Source organism: Primulina huaijiensis, chromosome 9 (genome assembly GCF_012295235.1).
Source record: "Primulina huaijiensis isolate GDHJ02 chromosome 9, ASM1229523v2, whole genome shotgun sequence".
Classification (NCBI taxonomy): Eukaryota; Viridiplantae; Streptophyta; class Magnoliopsida; order Lamiales; family Gesneriaceae; genus Primulina; species Primulina huaijiensis.
This window is the reverse complement of record NC_133314.1, coordinates 17,552,529-17,574,083: the sequence shown is the minus strand read 5'-3', so window position 1 is coordinate 17,574,083 and position 21,555 is coordinate 17,552,529. Positions and strand designations below refer to the sequence as shown.

Below are 21,555 nucleotides of genomic sequence, written 5' to 3'. Positions count from 1 at the left end.
TCTCCCTCAGCATCGTATTGGTATTAGGGCTAAATGATAAGGCTGACTTATCATAGTTTATGAGTTGCCGAGATGCCTTCTCGTAAATATTGAGGCATTCTTTCACTCGAGCCCCGTCTTCCATAGTCGCTCTGAAGAAAACCAAACTGCCATCTGTGAAAAATAAATGGGATATTGAAGGGCAAGTACTCACAATTTTTGCCCCCTGAAAGAGACCCCTTGCCTCATAAGATTTGAGAAGGGCCGAGAGGCCTTGGGCACATAATACAAAGAGATATGGGGAAAACGGGTCTCCTTGATGTAGTCCTCTGCTCGATATGATTGGATCAGCTACTTCCTGATTTACTAGTAAGAGACAGATCTAACACAATTCATGACCTGATTTATCCATCTGTTGTCAAAACCCAACTGTCCCAAAAGTACTAGGAGGAAGTCCCATTCCATGCGATCACAAGCTATACTCATGTCCAATTTTAAAGCGGCATATCCACTCCTTCCAGATCTCCTATTTCTCATAATATTTCAAAGCCCACAATGATGTTATCAGCAATCAACCGGCCAGGCACTCTAAGTATCCTCTATAATCTTAGACAAGACTGGACGGAAACAGTTAGTAAGAGCTCGAGCAACTATTTTGTAGCACACGTTGCAAAGGCTAATTAGTCGAAAATCCTTTAGCATCATCGGGTCCTTGACTTTAGAAATCAAGGTAACAAGGGTCTCATTCCATTCTTTGAGGGAAGCCCCCTCATTAAGTACTCGAAGTACCGCGGTGGTGACAACTTCTCCTACCACATGCCAGAATCTCTGATAAAATAGGGTAGACATACCATCTGGACCTGGGGCTTTATCTGGATGCATGTCAAAGAGTGCCTGATGGACTTCACTGTCTGTAAACAGGCGATAGAGATACTGATTCATCTATGTGTCTACTTTCGGTTCAATTACTGTCAAGACTCTGTCCATATCCTCTGCAGTCACATTAGATGATGCGAATAGGGAGCCGTAATAATCCAAAACAATTTCAGCAATTTCTCTAGCTTTTGTGCACCAATAACCATGGTTATGGTGTTCATGGTTTTGCGCTGCGAGGCTTTTGAATGAAAGAAACGAGTATTTCGATCACCCTCTTTTAGCTAGGAAACTCTGCTCCTTTGCCTCCAATAAATTTCTTCTCGAGTTGCCAATTTTTCGACTTCACCTTCTAGAGACTTAATTTGTTCCCCATTCCTCAACCACTGTCAACTTGTTCTGAGTTTGTTAAGAAGCTCTCGCTAGACTTAAGAAGCTTATGAATACGACGGAATCCAGATTGGTTCCACTGAATAAAGGATGCGCTGAACAAGTGCCCTGTTTTCATTTAGATTTTACTCGTTCGTTTTTTCGTTCAAAATTAGTTTAAACTCCCTATTTTATTTTAAATGTTGCAAAATCATCATTGAGCTTTTTAATCACGTGACATTATTATACATATCAAATATGTTCTTAAAGATATACAGCTAAAAACATACAGTTACATAAAATTTATCATAAATTATTAAGATGTAATATTTTTTGAGACGAGCTTTTTTGGGTGCTCCTATTTATAAACGAAGTTTTCGAGTCATAGGATTACCCGATGACTAACAATATTGTTGCCATAGACGTGCATGCAAATGGCTCAGAAGTCACATCACTGTTGTGTCGTGCACAATTGTGTATTTGTGTAGCATGAAGTAAACCCGAATCAATCTTTGTGATCAAAATGCAAAATAGTAAACGCTGCGTCACTGCAAAGAATATTTCATCCGACTACACATTCACAAGAAGCCTTAGCAAATAAAATAATCAAGAAACTGGCAAACGTGCAAGACTAAAAGACTCAAATAGATATTCGGAAAACGGAAGATGATAAAGAGATGAAATATGTATTAGGACGTAGAACAGCATGTACTCTTGTTGGAATCTTGAGGGCCAACTACAAGGGACGTCCCTTCTTTGATGCTTGAAGGTCCAGGTTCATTTGAGGAGATCGTCTTTTTGCTGATAATTCGATAAATTTCTGATAGGATGGTCTGAAAAGATTTCTCGACGTTGATTGCTTCCAAAGCAGATGTTTCTATGAACGAAAGCCCCTCTGTTTCAGCAAATCCTTGAGCATCCTCTGTGGCAACGGCTCTGAGATGCTTAAGATCAGTCTTATTTCCTATGAGCATGATAACAATGTTCGAGTCTGCGTGATCCCTAAGCTCCTTCAGCCAGCGACTAACGTTCTCAAATGTAGTTGGCTTAGTCACATCATATACAAGAAGAGCTCCTAGGGCACCACGGTAATATGCACTTGTAATGGCTCTGTATCTTTCTTGGCCAGCAGTGTCCCATATTTGAGCCTTAATAGTTCTTCCCTCAACCTGTTTTGACAAGGAAAAGTCAGTAAACAGGCACAATTTGTAAATAGTTTCTTGATTCTGATGTCTAGCCGGAATCCATGTTACAAGAAAATGAACTCGGTGACCAGAATGCATATATGGATGCTAGCGAGCTATTAAAACTTCCAACATCCATTTATTGAACCAAAATCAGTGATGAAAAAAACACATTCATAATCCAAAATAAAACTACATAAATAACATCTTGAAGAAAAAGGGTCATTAACCCAACACTTCACTGCATTATCTTGCAAATCAGAAATTGCTAGAGCACAAGTAGAGAAAAATTAATAGTTGGACCACCCTGTCCTCCTCTTCTTTCCCAGTTGTTTCAAGACTTGAGCTAATGATATTTCCCCCCGTGAATAGAAATTTCAGGTAAACTCTGTATCTTTCTGTTCTGTAACCTTTACCCCCAGAGACTCCCACTGCCATTCTTTACCCCCTAACCTAGAAGTTTAGAAAGTTCAACATCTCAAACTTTACTATTTTGAGTATTGTAGCCAGTTAAGAGGTTGGATCGCTCATCACGTCCCACCATGCCAACAAGTGAGTCATGCTGATCATGATCATTTATGTCATTATTTACAATGATATAGCCTTACACACAGAGAGAGAGAGAGAGATTATTGTCATATTGAACAGACAACAACGAGATCACCGAAATTCAAAACATAAATGATAATTGGGCAATAAAACTACATGCATACTATGCTAATAGTGCATGAATTCCTCAATAAAATTGAAATTTTATATATTGATTTTGAACCAAGAGCGATCCAAAGTAAAATTAATTGTGAGAGAAATAAATCAGAAGAGCATCAAGTACCCAATAAAAAAACAACAATCAAGACAAAATAACCACACAAAGGAGCGTCATGATTCAACTGTTACAGAATCTTTTAACATATAATTCTTCTGAAATTACTCCACAAGTCCAAGGATGCTATAGCCATGAATCAAGCACTAATTCAATAAATTATGTGAGAAATGAAGAGATCAAAAATCAAATTGTTTTATTTCATCTCATGCGTACACTTTATAGATGTACTACAAGGATAAGAATGACATAAAATAGGAACAAATAATTTGTTACAAAAAATTAATCTAATCTAGTTGATAAGATAAAAATAATTTTCAAATATGAAAATAACAAACAAATCTAAAAATGCTCATATTATCCAACACCTCCCCTCAAGTTGGAGTTGGGATTGAAATGTCGAGAACACCCAACTTGGGAAGTATCCGGCGATGCGCATCACCACCGAGAGGTTTGGTAAAGATGTCTGCTAATTGATCACTAGAACGTAGGTAGACATGAGCAATAAGACCTGCCTGAATTTTTTCTCGTACAAAATGGCAATCAATCTCAATATGTTTTGTGCGCTCGTGAAATACAGGGTTCTCGGCAATGTGAATAGCAGCTTGACTATCGCACTAACAGAAATTGGTTTTGGATGATGGAAGCCCATATTTGAAAAGAGATATCTTAACCATTGTAATTCAGAAGTGAGTGCAGCTAGAGAACGATATTCAGCTTCTGCAGAGGAACGAGAAACTGTGGATTGTTTCTTGGTTTTCCAAGAAATGGGGCAAGAACCAACCATGGTGAAATAACCAGTGGTGGATCGACGAGTAGTTGGACAACCAGCCCAATCAGAATCAGCGTATCCTACCAAAGTAAGAGAACTAGATGCAGAAAGAAATAAACCCTTAATCACAGTTCCTTTTAGATAACGAAGAACCCGATATGCAGCATCGAGATGACTAGAGTAAGGGCATAACATGAATTGACTAAGTACATTTACGGCAAATAGAATATTGGGTCAAGTTACAGTGAAGTATAAAAGTCTCCCCACGAGTCGACGATAAACTGCTGGATCGGAAAAAAGAGTGCCATCATTTGATCTCAAATGAAGGTGTTGTTCCATAGGAAAATCAGATGGCCGAGAGCCGGTCATTCCAGAATCATATAGAATATCAATAGTATATTTTCGTTGACATAGAAAAATCCCTTGTTTAGAACGGGACACTTCACTACCTAAAAAATACTTAAGATTACCAAGGTCCTTAATGGAGAAAGATTGAGCAAGAAATTTCTTGATATCAGAAATTGCATCATCATTGTTTCCAGTGATAATAATGTTATCGACATATACGAGAATGAAAATAGAAATCTGATCACGTATATATGTAAAAAGACTATAATCTGAGATAGATTGATGAAAACCGCGTTCAATAAGGGTGCTTGAGAATTTAGAAAACCATTGACGAGAAGCTTGTTTAAGACCATATAGAGATTTGTTTAATTTACATACGCGAGTCTCACCCTTATGAGAGAATCCCGGAGGAAGTTTCATATAGACCTCTTCATTGAGATCACCTTGTAGGAATGCATTGTTGACATCAAGTTGGTGTAAAGACCAACTTTTTATGGCAGCAATTGAAAGGAGAAGACGAACAGTGACTAGTTTGGCTACTGTTGCGAAAATATTGTGATAATCGATACCTTCTACTTGAGTGCAGCCTTTGGCAACTAGACGAGCTTTATATCTTTCAACAGAGCCATCTAATCGATATTTTATTTTGTAAACCCATTTACAACCAATAGGTGATTTATTATTCGGAAGTGAACATGAAGACCAAGTATTGTTTGATTGGGCTTGAATTTCTTTGGCCATGGCATCACGCCATTCGACAGACTTCATGGCTAGAGAAAAAGATTTTGGTTCATTGTTTTTAATATGATTAGTGAGAAACACACGATGAGAATGATTCATATGAGTTAAGGAAAAATAATTTGCAAGCGGGAAATCGGTCGAGAGAGAAATATGATTGCAAATATAATCTTTCAAATGGGTGGGTGGACGTCAGATTCTATGATGATGGTTACTGGTTATAGGAGAAGAATATGTCGGAAGAGAATTGGTAGAGCTATCAACCGAAGAAAATGTTGGAATGTCCATTGAAGAAACATTGGAGTGATCAACTACATTATGATGGATTGGATCATTAGAAGAAACATTAGGAGATGTATTAATCGACTTTATGTTATAATCAAAGGATTCATTATCATAGATTGGGGTGATGGAGATAAAATTTTTTGATGAAGGAGATGGGAGATCGTGATACGGGAAAGTTGATTCATGGAAAGATGGAATATGACATCGCGAGAAACATATATTTAACGAGTCTGGAAGTCATATATGCGATACCCAGTTTGATCATATGGGTAACCAACAAAGATTCCAGGCCTGGCCCGCTCATCAAATTTATGGCGAATATTCATATTTTTTGCAAACCATAAACATCCAAAAACACCAAGAAATGAGTATGGTGGAACATTCCCAAGTAAGACTTGATGAGGTGACTTATATTGAAGGACTGGAGTTGGAAGTTTGTTAATGATGAAAGCAGCTGTGAGAATACAGTCACCCCAAAAAGAAATAGGCAAGTTCGCTTGAAATCGTAAAGTGCGGGCGACATCAAGTAAATGTCGATGGTTACGTTCTACAATGCCATTTTGTTGGGGGGTTTCAACACAACTACGTTGGTGAATAATACCATTATCATGAAACCAAGTGCGCATTTGTACGGAAAGAAATTCAAAACCATTGTCTGAGCGAATAGTTTGAAGTTGAGGAAGGAAAATTCCCCCATTGCCAGAATTGATGCGAGAAAGTTTCGTAATGAATTGACGATTAATTTGATTAAAAAAATGAATTAACATATTAAAGGTTTCAAATTTATGTTTTAATAAATAAACCCAAGTGCATCGTGAATAATCATCAACGATAGTAAGGAAAAAACGAGATCCATTATGAGAAGGTATAGAAAGAGGACCCCAAATGTCAACATGAATTAATTCAAAACAATGAGAAGAACAAGACACTTCGAGAAAAAGGGAGTCGTGACTGTTTAGCACGAAGGCAAACGTCACGAATAAAATCTTTATTAGCAAAAATATTTGGAGAATTCTCAACAATAAAATCAAAACGAAACCTAGATGGATGACCCAGGCGAGAATGCCATAGGTCGAATTTATTACAGTGCTTGAAAGAAAAGGCAGAATTTAAAGTTAAGTCCGCATCTAAATAGAAAAAGCCATTACGAGCACTACCCCGACGAATTGTCTTCTTCGTTGCTCGGTCCTGAAATATACATGAAGAAGAAAAAATTGCATCACAATTTATGGACTTGGTTAATTGTGAGATAGAGAGTAAGTTGAATTTAAATGATGGAATGTGAAAAACATTCGTGAGAGTTAGTGATGACGAACAAGTAACAGTGCCTATATGTGTCACAGGCGCTTGAGAACCATCAGGTAATTGAACCGATAAACTGTTATTGACTTTACAATATGAAGAAAAAAAAGAAAGAGATGTACATATATGATTAGAGGCAACTGAATCAATAATCCAACAACAGGGCTAAACAAGTAAGAGCTGTACCTGCCAAGTGGGACCAATGAACCACCAGATTCGTCCTTGGCGAGAAGTGCAAGAAGTTTATTGTATTGTTTAGAAGTTAGTTGGCTAGCAAAAGTAGCAGAAGGCAGCTCTGTCTTCTTCATCTGCGTATCTGCAAAGCCGGAGGAGGTTGCTGATTTCTTAACTCGCGTATCGGGAAAGCCATGAATCTGATAGCATGTGGCAAGAGTATCACCATGCTTGTTGCAATGCTCACAGAAAGGGCGTTGGTGTGATACCCTTGTCCCACATTTTAAAAATTAAAAATTTAAAATGAGTTTATAATGACTTACAATGGACTTCTATAACAACTTGGGTTAATCATTTTCGTAAAGCGAGGACGCATACGGAGTAGTTGCTATAGGGGCCCATTGTGCAGTCACACAGCCGCGGGCCCGGGCTCGGGGCGTGACAGTTGGCGTTTTCCCGAAGATCGAGAAGGCGGCTTATACGCTGCTGAATCAACATTAGGAGTAGTTCGGATATTGATCTCTTGTTGTTTTTCTTCTTGACAGACCAAATTATAGATTCACTGAATTGAAGGGACAGGCTCCATTAGAAGAATTTGGCTGCGAATAGCTGAAAAACGATCATGCAAGCCTTGAAGAAACACCATGGCACGATCTTTATTTTGTTGATCAAGGATATTTTTAGCATTGCCGCAAATACATGGAGTAATAGAAATAATGGAACTGAGTTCATCCCACAAAGATTTGAGTTGTGTGAAATATAGGGAAACAGATCTACCATCTTGTTTGAGAGTGGAGATTGATTGTTTCAATTGATAGATCTTAGGAGCATTTGATTGAGAAAAACGATCTTTAAGGTCCGTCCGGATCTGAGCTGCAGTTTCAGCATACAAGATACTTGGACGTATCTATGGTGAAACGAAGTTAAGAATCCAAATCCCAACTAAGTTGTTACACAGTTCCCAGTTGGAAAAATCATCCTTTTCTTGTGGCATTTTAAGAGATCCATCAACAAAGCCAAACTTGTTTTTAGCACGGAGTGCCATTGTTACCGCACGACTCCATGAACCGTAATTGTCTCCAGTCAATAAAGGAGTAACAAGAACAGTTGAAGGGCTATCGGAGTGATGAATAGCGTACAGATCGGTTTTGATAAGAGCTGAAGAGTTTGGAGATGTTTCTTCGCCCGCCATATTGAAGAAACAATGGAAAAGTATGGAATTGAATAAGGGAATTATATGTGATATGACTATGTTGCTCTGATACCATGTGAGAAATGAAGAGAGCAAAAATCAAATTGTTTTATTTCATCTCATGCATACACTTTATAGATGTACTACAAAGATAAGAATGACATAAAATAGGAACAAATAATTTGTTACAACAAATTACTCTAATCTAGTTGATAAGATCAAACGAATTTTCAAATATGAAAATAACAAACAAATCTAAAAATGCTCATATTATCCAACAAATTAGAACCTCAGAAGTTGTTCATTTCTGCATGTGTGCCCAAAATTGATAAAGAACTAGAGCTCTATTAAAAATGCTTCAATTATTGTGAAAGGCAATGGTCCCCCAAAATTCCCTCATGGGTCATCATCACTAATTAATTCTTCCTCACCTTCCCTCACACAAATAAGAACAAATAAAGAAAATGTTACCGACACAAGGAGAAAACAAAGGCAGTCGGGATTCAGTTTTCGCCACTTAAGGAAAATACATAATGCATTCGCACATTCTTCAGATAAGATGAGATCAACAAAGAAGGATAAGGCATCCTAGAGTTATCCTGAGAAAGTACTTAACCTGCACCGCCTTTATTACGTAATAAACTTAATACTCCAAATTCAAGCCTTGATCACCGTACAATTACTGAACCAGTCCTCAAAGTAATCAATTAAGTGGTACACAATTACTCGTATATCTCATTAATCACGAACAAATCCAGACAACAAAACCCTCCACAAAAAACACGTCAATTCACTCAGATTTTTCAGCAAAACTCATGCAACAAACAAGAGTATCAGACCCAAAACAACCCACGAAAATCTCCAAAACTCAATTCTCTTTACCCCACACCCTCAACCAAACAAACTAGAAACAGTAGCAGATGAAGCATGAACACGGACCTGGAGAGTGCGGGTAGCGAATTCAACACCGATCGTGGACTTAGATTCCAAGCAGAACTCATTTCGAGTGAATCGAGAGAGCAAATTGGACTTACCCACGCCCGAATCGCCGATTAACACCACCTTAAACAAGTAATCGTAGTCCTCATCAGGTCTTCTCGCCATTCTTTACAAAGATTCCGAAATTCCGGCTTCGGAATCGGTGGTGAATTCAAGAAAAAAAGATTACATAGGAGCTTAATATAATAATCCGAGGGTCTCACTTTCGAAGAGGAACATTTAGCAAAATAATTGTGGGGGCGAATGATTGCCTGGGGAAATGAGCTGTTAGCCACCTCTATACTACGCTTACTTTAATTACTAAAATAGCCTCCACATTTTCTTAATAAACTCAATTTTCTTCGACCAATTTTCTGTAATATGTCGTTTTCCATTTATTAGTGTTTCGCACGCTCTTCCCTGTATGGCACATACAGAAACGTATCGTAACAAGATTTTGTTTTGTTTAACTTTTCACTCATAGTCTCTTGTCTTGGATTGATTCGTTCCATATACAACGAAAAAATCAATCTGTGAAACGATCTGTTAAAGTAAGCTGGAACCTCGCGGAAAGGAGAGGAAAACTCCAGGAAGAAGAAATCTTATTTCGGGAAAATTCTAGATGAATTCAAAGAGTACAATTATTTATACTAAACTAAAGGAACAAAAACGCATTTGTCTAAAACGTGTTTTCACTTTTAGCTCTCAACACTCTCCTTCAAGATTGGTGTAGGTTTAAAACACCAATCTTGGACAGTAAATACGAGTGTTGTTCCCTACTTAGACCTTTAGTGAAGATATCGGCAAGTTGCTCGGTTGTGGGAATATATTCAGTCTTGATCATACCGTTCTTGATCTTTTCTCTAATCAAGTGGCAATCAATCTCTATATGTTTGGTGCGCTCATGGTATAGTGGATTTGCCGCAATGTGTAAAGCCGACTGGTTATCACAATATAAGATTGGCGTTGTGCTCAATGTCACTCACATATCTGTTAGTAACCCAAGTATCCAAGTCACTTCACATGTGGTGCTCGCCATTGCTCGATACTCCGCTTCAGCGGACGAACGTGACACCGTACTTTGTTTCTTAGATTTCCAGGAGATCAGGGAGTCTCCCAACTTGATACAATAACCCGTAACCGAGCGACGTGTCATTGGGCACGCTGCCCAATCAGAATCACAATAAGCATGCAATGAGAAATTGTTATTGGCTGTCAACATGATTCCCAGACCAGGTTCAGATTTCAGATAGCGTAGCACACGCAGAGCTGCATCCATATGTGATCTCTTTGGTGCATGCATAAATTGACTAAGAATTTGTACAGCATAACAAATGTCGGGTCTTGTAATAGTAAGGTAAATGAGCCTCCCAACCAATCTTTTATAAACATCAGATTCTGCCAGTAAATTATCATCAAGCTCATTGACAGAGTTCTGTCGATTGAACTCATCCAGCGTATGACTTGTGAGCTTTTGATGTTGCACAACAGGGGTGTCGCAAACTCTAGCACCTGTCAAACCCGAATCAGCTAATAATTCTAACACATATTTGCGTTGGTTTAGATAAATCCCCTCCTTGGACCGAGCCACTTCAATGCCAAGGAAATAACGCAAGTGCCCAAGGTCTTTAATATGAAAATGAGAATGCAAAAACACTTTGATGTCAGAAATAGCGTGTTTATCACTTCCAGTGACTACAATGTCATCCACATAGACCAACAATGTGATATGCAAAGAGTCACGCTTAGTAAAGAGAGAATGATCATGGGGCGACTGGACAAAGCCTGCTAGTCGCATAACACCAGCAAATTTAGTGTTCCATTGGCGTGATGCCTGTTTGAGGCCATAGAGGGACTTAAAGAGTCGACAAACACGCTGCTCCCCTTGAAGAGAATGGCCAGGTGGCACCTGCATATACACCTCTTCATCCAAATCTCCTTGGAGGAAAGCATTAGTCACATCCATTTGATAAAGAGGCCAATTTTTCGAAGCCGCAACACTTATCAAACATCGTATAGTGACTATCTTAGCGGTAGGAGAAAATGTGTCATGATAATCGATCCCTTCTTGTTGAGTATAGCCTTTGGCTACAAGACGAGCTTTAAAGCGATCAACTGTACCATCAGGGTGTCGCTTAATTTTATAAACCCATCGACAACCAATGGCTCTTTTTCCAATCGGCAAGTGCACTAATTCCCAAGTGTGATTAGATTCCAATGCTGCTAATTCTAAATCCATAGCTTCCTTCCATCTAGGATCCAAGACAACCTTATGATAAGAGTTAGGCTCCTTGTCGGTAGAAATGCAAGCCAAGAAAGATTGATAAGGTTTAGAAAATTTGGTATAAGTGAGATACCGACTGAGGGGATACTTGGATGTAGCCAAATTACTGTGGGATAACGTAGGGCAAGAATAGTCTTTGGTCCAAACAGGAGGCTTGGGGACACGTAAGGATCGTTTCGGAGGCTGGAAAACCGTGGGAGCCTCATGAGTAGCAGGAGGTTGAGTCAGAGGATCAACAAATTCAACATGAGCAGGGGATATATCTTCAACAAACTCTGACTGAAGTAAAGGAGATTTACAAGCAATCTGTGGAGGGAAAATAGGCATGATGGGATTGGGAGTGGCGAAGGGAAAGATCTGTTCATGGAAGACTACATCTCTTGACACAAAAAACTTCTTAGCACCCAAACTCATAACTTTGTATCCCTTTTGGGTGCTGGAATAACCCAAGAACACACAAGGACTAGCTCGAGCAGAAAACTTGTCCTTCAAAGTTAATGAAGTTGCATAGCACAAGCACCCAAAGACACGAAGATGATCAAAGGTTGGAGATTTATGGAACAACATATCATATGGTGTCTTGTTTTTTATTAGCGGACTGGGAGTACGATTAATGAGATAACAAGAAGTTGAAACACAGTCACCCCAGAATTCTAATGGTAGTGAGGATTGAAAACAGAGAGCTCGAGCTATATTAAGTATGTGTCGATGTTTGCGTTCAACGACTCCATTTTGTTGTGGAGTGTAAGGACAAGAACTTTGATGTAGTATACCTAAGGAATTGAACAACGAAGTACAAGCACTTTTGAAGAAGTCACTTGCATTATCGGTCCGAATGGTCTTTACAAGAGTAGAAAATTGGGTATGGACCATTTGGAAAAAATTCTTAGAATCTGTAGCACCTCAACCTTAAACTGCATAAGGTAAACCCATGTTGCTCTGGAAAAATCATCCACTATTGTGAGAAAATATCTATGACCATTATGGGTGGGGGTATGAAAAGGACCCCAAACATCAACATGTATCAATGCAAAACAAAAAGATGAGTGAGATAAACTTTTGGAAGGAAACTTAATTCTAGTTTGCTTGGACATTGGACAAACAGAACAGTGAGGGATACTCACAGAATTTGGCATAAAAGGCAGCATTTGCATTCTAGCTACAGACATGTGTCCCAAACGTTTGTGCCAAACAAAATGGTCATCAGACACATTAACTATCGGATTGATATGACCAATAGTGTTATTACAAATGGAATGAGGAAATGAAACAGAAGGTACTAAGCTGGGTCCGGAGCTTGAGAAGGATCTTGTGTCAAGATGGTAAAGTCCATTGCATTCTTTACCAATCCCCATTAATCTCCCAGTCTTGAGGTCCTGAAATAGGCAAAAATGGGCATAAAGTGTAACAAAACAGTTGTGATCTTTGGTGAGTTTGGATATTGACAGTAGGTTGAAGTTGAAATCTGGCATGTGTAAGACATGGTTAAGGATGATGGAATCAGTGAACAAAATAGACCCTATCTTATTGACATGAGCCTTGGTACCATTTGGCAGTCTTACAGACCTAGGAGAAGTTGCCACAGATTTAGAGCTTAGCAACATATTCGAATTCCCAATCATATGCTCATTAGCACCACTGTAAATAATCCAATGAGATGAAAGGTTTGTTGTAGAGGGTATACCTGCCATATTCACAACTGGTTCTGTCACAGAAGGAAGCTTATGAGTTCCCAGCATTTTCAAGATCTTGGCATATTGAGCAGGTGTGAAGACTGAAGTAGCAGCTACATTGAAATCTTCTGTGCTGGACTGAGTGGTAGTCTCAATTTGTGCCATATCAGTCAAGTTAGCATATGGTCTCTGATTTCTAGATGGATCTTTAGGTGCTCTGCCATTTTGTCCTCCCTTTCTGCTGTTATTGGCTTTGTGCAATTTGTGACCAGGTGGATATCCAACCAGTTTGTAACAAAAGTCCTTGGTATGGCCATTCCAGTGACAATAATCGCAAGTTAAGATATCTTTTTTTTTGGTTACCAAGCTTACCTTGAACAGAGAAGAATGCTGTTGATGACTCTTCCACAACTGAAAGTAATCTATGTGATTCCTCTTGGGATATAATAGAGAACGCTTGACCAACTGAAGGCAGAGGACTCATCATCAAGATTTGACTTCGAATTTGTGCATAACTGTCATTGAGCACCATCAAGAATTGTAGGAGTTTCTGCTGCTGATCATGTGTAATATATTGCCTTGCCGTATCACATTCACACGAAGGTAGTATAATTAATGATGAATATTCATCCCATAATTGTTTCATCTTACAGTAGTAACTTGACACGGTGTTATTAGCTTGTGTCAATCTCCCAATTTCTCGGTGGAGGGCAAAAATTCTTGAACCATTGACTTTATCATATTGATCTTTAAGATCAGACCAAACAGCAGACGCATCTAGAGCATAAACAATTCCCCCAAATATTTCCTTTGAAACGGAATTCATAATCCACGACAACACTAAGGCATTGCATCTCTCCCATTGATGAAGGTTTGGCTGATCGAGGAGAGGCCTCTTACACGTTCCATCAATAAATCCAGTCTTATTCTTCGCACGGAGTGCAATGAGCATAGCTCTACTCCATACTCCATAATTGTCAATTCCAGACAGGTGATCAGTAACGAGACACATACCAGGAGTATCAGATGGATGAATGTAGAGTAGATCATTGAATCCAATATTAACCGCCATCCCAACAGATCTCGATCGAAGGCTCCAGCAAAACAATTGGAGTTGCTCGTGTACAGATCCTCACACCTGCACTAATGCGAAGCAACAATTTCAAAATTGGAGAGATATCGCTTGCTCTGATACCATGTTAAAGTAAGCTGGAACCTCGCGGAAAGGAGAGGAAAACTCCAGGAAGAAGAAATCTTATTTCGGGAAAATTCTAGATGAATTCAAAGAGTACAATTATTTATACTAAACTAAAGGAACAAAAACGCATTTGTCTAAAACGTGTTTTCACTTTTAGCTCTCAACACGATCTCACAAGAATTTTGTGTTGATCTAACTCATTAACTTTTCGTGTTTACTTCACTATTAATCCGTGAGGCGGTCTCACAAAGTTTTATGTTCATATAGTTCATCATCTTGTGAGTTAATTATTCATGGAAATTCAAAGAGACCTGAATGAGTCTCAATACGCGCTTCAGCATTTCTAATTTTCATTTGTCGAATGGCATTTCGGTCTTACGCTCCAGAATATATTTGCGGAGACATGCAAAGGAAAAAAAAGACCGTTCAGAGCCGCTTCACGCTCAACGTTAGGAGAGAAAGATAGTTTAGATTTAGATGAGAGGGGTGCAACGCAGGAAAACAAGTTAGCCATGAAGTCAATAGAGGTTTTAGTTCATCATAATGTACCTTCTGCAGAGATAGCATACACAATTAGCTGTTCGAGCCAGCAACACAAGAGGAGACTGATAAAAAAGAAATTCGAATTACGGAATATGAGAAAAAATTATTATGTGATGAATACTATGATATATGTACTATTTTGATCGATGCATAATGAATTAGATTAATATTTTAGAACACTATTTATTATTGTTGTTGGTGTTTTTTATTTTTATTTATATATTTTTTGTTATTATTATTATTATTATTATTATTATTGTAGCTTTTTAAAAATTTTATTTTTTTAGTTTTTGCATGTGCACCTACACACGTTTTAATATCTAGTTTTAGAAACAAATAACTGGAACAGTTGGACTGATGGACCATTGCATGTGTTGGATCAAACAATGTCTCAACTTTTTTCACCATTTTATATTCACACATTATATTTGGATTTATATTATCCGTGCCGTGTATTTCTTAATACAAGAAGCATATTCATCGTATTTTCAGACGAATTTGAAAAGTTATAAGAATAATTGAGATTTTTTTTACGGTGAAAACTCTAGTAATTTATTGAAAAAGAGAAATGTTTTTTTTATTACAAGATCAATCAATCAAAAAAGAAAATTTCCACACTCCCAAACAAAAGGGGAATGAGACGTACAAGCAAAATAGACAATGACGTGAGCAACACAATTCGCAGAACGTCGAGCATGACTAAGAGAAGGGCTTCCTTGAGGAGCCAGAAGTCGTCTGATATCTAGTGCTAGAACCCCGACATAACTGTGGTTCTTTGAAATGAATAATTTAAAAATATTTGATTTCGAATCAACCTATAAATCCATTATGATTATTTGACTCAAAATTAAAATGAATGATTTCAAATATCTTATTTTAAACAAATATTTTTTTTTCCAATTTCATATATACTCGACAATCTAGTTATTTTAAATTTTACGGATTTCAAATCGTGAAACCATCCCACAAATCCGAATCTCTATATGGAAACATAATCTTGTAGTATTTATAAGGTTATATACAGTACAGTAACAATTCCTTCAATGCGTGACTCAAAGAAGGCAGCCAAAAATAAATAAATGATTTACACTACTGTGAATTTCTGGCAAAAAAAATATATATAGAAAGAAAGAAAGGAAGAAGGCAACCAACTTCGCTTAATAATTAAAATAAATGCTTTAATAATTTTTCAATTTTATGAAGCTAGAAAACTTAATAGATTATGAGAGTGCTATGAAGTATTTCATATATTCTAGTTAGACGAAGTGGTTTGAGGTGTTTGTAAATGTCAGTTTCTATTTCAACTTATTTAATTTTTAGTCAAAATTTAAAAGCAAAATTGATATGTTTTTTTTTAATAATTTAAAGTGTCAATTTCACATTTATATCCTTAAAAATTATTCATATTCCACGATTTCTTTTAATTTTATAAATATTTTTGAAGATTTTGTAAAATGTGAAATTTTATTTATATATTAGTTTTTAAAAGTATTTTTTTACAAATTGCATTTCCAGAATTTTTTATAAGATAAATGGTGTATAGATTTAGGATATTATTGTCATTTTACTGAAGTAAACTTGGAAGTAATTTTTCTTCAAACACTTAAATTTTAGTTTATAATAGCTTTAGATTTTTATTTTCAAACGCTTCTTACTTTTGTTTCTCGCCCACTCAAAATAATGTCGAGAAGAATTAGTTTAAAATAAACAAAAACTCTTGCAAACACTGTCGAAAAACTTATTCGAGAAATGGATAATCAGTGTAACCAATGACAGGATCCGGAGTGTAGAATGTGCTCCTATCATACTTATTGAGAGCAGAATCGATCTCATAGCGTTTTGGCAAATCCGGATTAGCCAAGAACAGACGTCCATACGCGATCAAATCCGTGTAATTATCAGCAATAGCTCTGTTTCCCATACTTCTGTTATAAGCACCAGCAGCAATAAATGTATTCTTGAAAGCTTTTCTTATAGGAAGAAGCTTGTGAGGAACTTCATCCTCTGCTCCTTCAAGGACCCTCGCGCCGGCCACTCGTGGTTCGATCACATGGAGGTAGAGTAGGTCAAACTCATTAAGTGCATTCGCCATGTACAAGCCCAGAGCATCCGGATTCGAGTCGACGGACTCCATGAAATCTGAATATGGAGATAGTCTCATACCAACTCTGTTTGATCCGATCTCATTCACTATGGCTTCCACGATTTCTAGAGCAAAACGAGCCCGGTTTTCCATGCTCCCCCCGTATTGATCTGTTCTATCATTCACTTGGTCTTTCAGAAACTGTTCGATTATGTAACCATTTGCTCCATGTATCTCAACTCCATCAAATCCTGTAATGACAGACAAACAAAGGTATGTTTTTTATATCATTCAGAATTTTGAAAGAGTTTATATCAAGATCGGGACTCAACCTGCTTCAATGGCGTTCTTAGCCGCCAACCTGAAATCATGGACAATACCAGGGATTTCATCTAGCCTTAGCCGTCTAGGTGGAGACCAATCTCCTCCGTCGAGGCCCGGGGTGACCCCTTTGTCAGTTGATGAGATTGGAGATTGGCCATTGGGCTGCATATCTTATAAAATAAGATAGCCTAATCAATATAACGAACCTATGACTTCAAATTTCATTTGTATAACTTCATCACTGACCTCATCAAATGTATTAACGGTTAGAGTAGATGCCCTGCAAGCCAACTGTTGGCTAGGGATTTTATTGACTCAGTTGTAATTAACAATCTTTATTTTAATATAATTCATTATTTCATGGTTTGTTATTTCTTTATCTGTATACCTATGTTATCAAACATAGATAAAGACCTTGATTATACTTTAATACAAATGAATCGTAATTCGATGTTGAAACTCGTTTGTAAACACTGTATGATCTAAATTCGTTCCTAGTCGATTCAGCCGCCTAAAACAGGGATAAAGTTCGCTTGAGCTTGAGACTAGCATCTGTGATGTTGTGTACTGCGTTTCTTGGTAAGGGCATAGAGATGTCCAAACATGCAGATGGGTAGTCATATGATGATTATACCGAACAACCCTCCCTCGGACTTTCCAAGTGGTTATCATTCATCGAGAGGATAAGTCCGTGGTTATGATTGTACACCATTAGTCCTTACGACCCGGGACAACACTGAGACTCTATATGCTAGGGCTGTGCTTTGACTCGTTTACTGACTCCAGGAGAGTCATCAGGTGGCGAGGTTGGGTATAGTTGCGACACATATAGGAGCCAGTGCATTGTAGTCGGGGATTCACCGCTCACCTGCGGGTGTGGATATCCTATGTGATCTGATGAAATTATAGTGCATGGAATCTCTGGCCAGAGTATGAGATGTACGTTAGAGAAGGAGTTCTCGAACGGTACATGCGATGCCACTATTTATAGTTGTCACATAGTTATCGAATTAATATGCAACCCTCGATGAACCAATGGTTGCAGATTCGATCGGGATATATGAGATGAAGGGACCGTAATGTACGTTAATCATAATCGACTGGTTCTTGCAGGCACTATCAGTGATACCTAGGGGATCATGGGGCGATGCTACTAGACGCTCTTACCATGATCCGATGGGTGCAATCAGAAATGAGTTCTGACATTCTTGATCAAAGTGTTGATGAAAAGAATGGGGCTAACTAGGGTAAGCCCGAATAAAGGATTATGTCCAGAATCACAAAGAGTTGTGAACCCACGGCTAGCTGTATCCCTGAACCATTGAGGGTCACACAAGCACTGGATCGTTTGTTCCCGTTGAGAGAATAAATTCAAGGAGTTGAATTTATATTATATAGTAAATTCAAGGAGTTGAATTTATGATAATTAAATTTTGAGAGAATAAATTCAAGGAGTTGAATTTATAAAATTTGAGAATTTAATTAATTAAACTTAAATGTTGGGTTTATTAAATATTAAATTTTGGAGGTGATGAAAATTCAAGTAGTTGAATTTATAATTTAAATAATAAATTCAAATGTTGAATTTATAATGTATTTAATTTATTAAGCTCAAAAGTTGAGTTGATTAATTAATAAATTAAATATGATGGGTAATATGTTTAATGGGCTTGTAGGAGTACAAGTCCAACATAATAATTAATTAAAGTTTTAATGGACCTTGATTAAATTAATTAAATTAGTTGGACTAGCCCAATTAATTAAATCAAGTCCATTAATGTTAATTATGTAATTAGACTATGACTTAATTATAAATAGGGGTTGCAAGTCATAACCCTAACCTACCACAATCATTTTTTAAAAAAACCACTCCTCCAAAGAAAGAAAAATCGGCCACCTTCTTTTGAGAAAGGTTTTTGAGCCGTCTCTCAAATAATCTTCCCCTACGTTAAATCTCTTCTAATATTTCTAGTGCAATTTGGAAGAGGATCAAACAATTCAGTCGTGTACCTGATTAGACGAAACGAAAGGAGTCTCTTGAAGAAAGGTCGTAGGAATTCATCAAGAGCTAATCCGTTTATACCGGATTAGTTGGAGCCAAGTGAATTAATTCACAAAAGGTATAAATTTTCTAACATCTTATGCATGTTTCTGAAAACCATACGAACGCCCTATCATATATATTTTGATTGTCAAAATAAAATAAAATTTTAAAACTTCCGCTGCGTTTGGGCGTGTAGAAAACCGAGATCCAACATTAACATCAATGATAGATAAGTTAAATAAACTATGAGCTTTAAAACATTACTATATTTCGTTAAGTTGGTATTTAAAGGATTTTGTTGCCTGATCTGGACAGCATGCTGAGTCTTGGGTATTAACCTTTTGCTAATATGATCTCCGGCTTACGCCTAAAAGGATGTGTCGAACTATTGATTTCATAATCGAAAGGCTACAAGATGGGAGGAGAGTTCTATTCTTGAGGCTTAGCACTGCCCCTGTAAGCCCAAAAAAGCGTGAGGGGGGCTGGCAAGCCATCTTCCATGAGTACGAACTTCCCGGAGAAGTGATTTTTAACACATACCATAGGTTGAGACACGACCAACATGCCATAATTGCACGAAAAATATGCCACCCTTGTCATGAACTGCATCCACAATTGGTTACCATGCCTCCACATGCTCCTTTGTCCAAATTCCAGGCGTTTCTGGGTACCTTTAAATCAAATGTAAACAACATCGACTACAGTAGACGTCGTGAAGCTGAGAAGAAATTGCACGATATGGTTGTACATACGTACCCCTGTGCAGTATCAGATACACCAGTTGCTTCAGTGATGAGAAGACCGCCTTTGGTGGCTCGTTGAGAGTAATACACCGCCGCATGCGGCTGTGGCACGTTGTTATACGACCGGTTTCTGGTTAATGGCGCCAAGACAATTCTGCACAAATGTTAAAACGGAATGCATCATCTAAACAACAGTCAACAGCGCAATCTAAAGCTAAATGAGGGGCCGTTTCTCCAGATCACAACATGGAATTTGTAGAATTTCGATCCCACCAATTAATCGACCGATGGAATCAAATTTTTCGGTGATTCAGTCTGCTCGTTCAGTAAACTGGTTACAAGTTTAAAAAAGTATCAGACTTTGGTTGACCTTTTCGGAATCCAGCACGAATAGTTCGTGATCCTATAAAAATCCTAACAGATTCAATTAATCCACAAGGGATTTGGACTTATTTTAGTTTTTGATTATGTGTTACAACTACTGTAAACTAAGAACTAAACAAAAGTCGTGATTCGGAGGTAAACAAACCTGTGGGCAAGATGAAAGTCTCCCATTTTGTAGGGAGTAAGCAGAGGAATGGTACTGTCAGACGAAGATCCGTCAACCCGAACTCCAGAACTCAAAGCCGCCGCCATCTCCCCGAAGCAAGAAGAATCGGACCAATCACTCTCAAAAGTCAATAAGCTGTGATCGAGGATGAAGGAAGGAGCAAGCGGAATACGGATATTTCAGCATCGTTCTTGGACCCGACTTTATATTAGCGTTCTAAAAAGCCCGCTTAAGCTTTGTTTAAATGTGTTTAAGTTTGAAGTTAGACAAATACGCTCCACTTCGGAAAAAACGGAAAAAAGCGGTCAAACTGTAGTTTGATCGAATTAAGCATAATTAAGGTGATTAATTAAGTGTGCTTAAACATAATTAATCGTATCTATTTATTTTTTATTTTTTTTAATTTTGAAGGTACGTCTTTTTATTTAAAATAATAAATTAAATTTATAATTTAGATGTTTATTTTTTAATTTTAATTATGATTAAGCGTGTCTGATAATGATTTGATAAATATTTAATATTTTTAATGTGTTCTAGTTACAAAAACAAATAAAGATTGTAATTATGATATTTTTATGATTTTATAAATATGAGAATTAATGCATCAGACTTAAATTTATCATATTTATGTATTATTTTATCTATTTATTGATTTGAGATAATTACAATTATAATAAAGATAAAAAACGAATTTTCACGCTTAAGCATGTGCTAATCTCGCTTAAACTTGAAAAGTTTGGAGCTCGATATCCACGCTTCGGGACGGTTCACGTTTTTTAGAATCTTGCTTTATATGCGTGGGCATGTCGTCCCTTCCGATTCAAAAATCAAAATTTGTCAAAGTCAATAATGAACCAAACCCAAAAATTTTCAAATTTAGTTTTATATGTTTGACATTTTGTATTTTTATCTTTCGACCTTTGTTTTTATCGGGGTCATATGACATTGCAATATTTCTTTTATCTAATTTAAATAATCTAAATTTATGTAACAATAATAATAGTCGAATAGCTATTATTTTGAATTTTTAGTTAAAAAATATTTAATTATTAAAAATAAGTTCATTTAACTTTTTTTCCTTACATTTTATGACATC

General features: G+C 37.3%; 1 protein-coding gene and 1 pseudogene across 1 annotated transcript; both read right to left on the bottom strand.

Moving 5' to 3' along the window:
* Positions 1–1,732: 1,732 nt before the first annotated feature.
* LOC140984641 (ras-related protein RABA2a) lies at positions 1,733–9,255 on the bottom strand. The gene is made up of 2 exons (XM_073452191.1): positions 8,979–9,255; positions 1,733–2,390 (listed from the first exon to the last, which is right to left on the bottom strand). The coding sequence occupies exons 1-2, from the start codon at positions 9,141–9,143 to the stop codon at positions 1,911–1,913; spliced, it is 645 nt and encodes a 214-aa protein (XP_073308292.1). The 5' UTR covers positions 9,144–9,255; the 3' UTR covers positions 1,733–1,910.
* A 7,107-nt stretch (positions 9,256–16,362) lies between these two features.
* Positions 16,363–20,668, bottom strand: LOC140985166 (putative 12-oxophytodienoate reductase 11; annotated as a pseudogene).
* Positions 20,669–21,555: the final 887 nt, after the last annotated feature.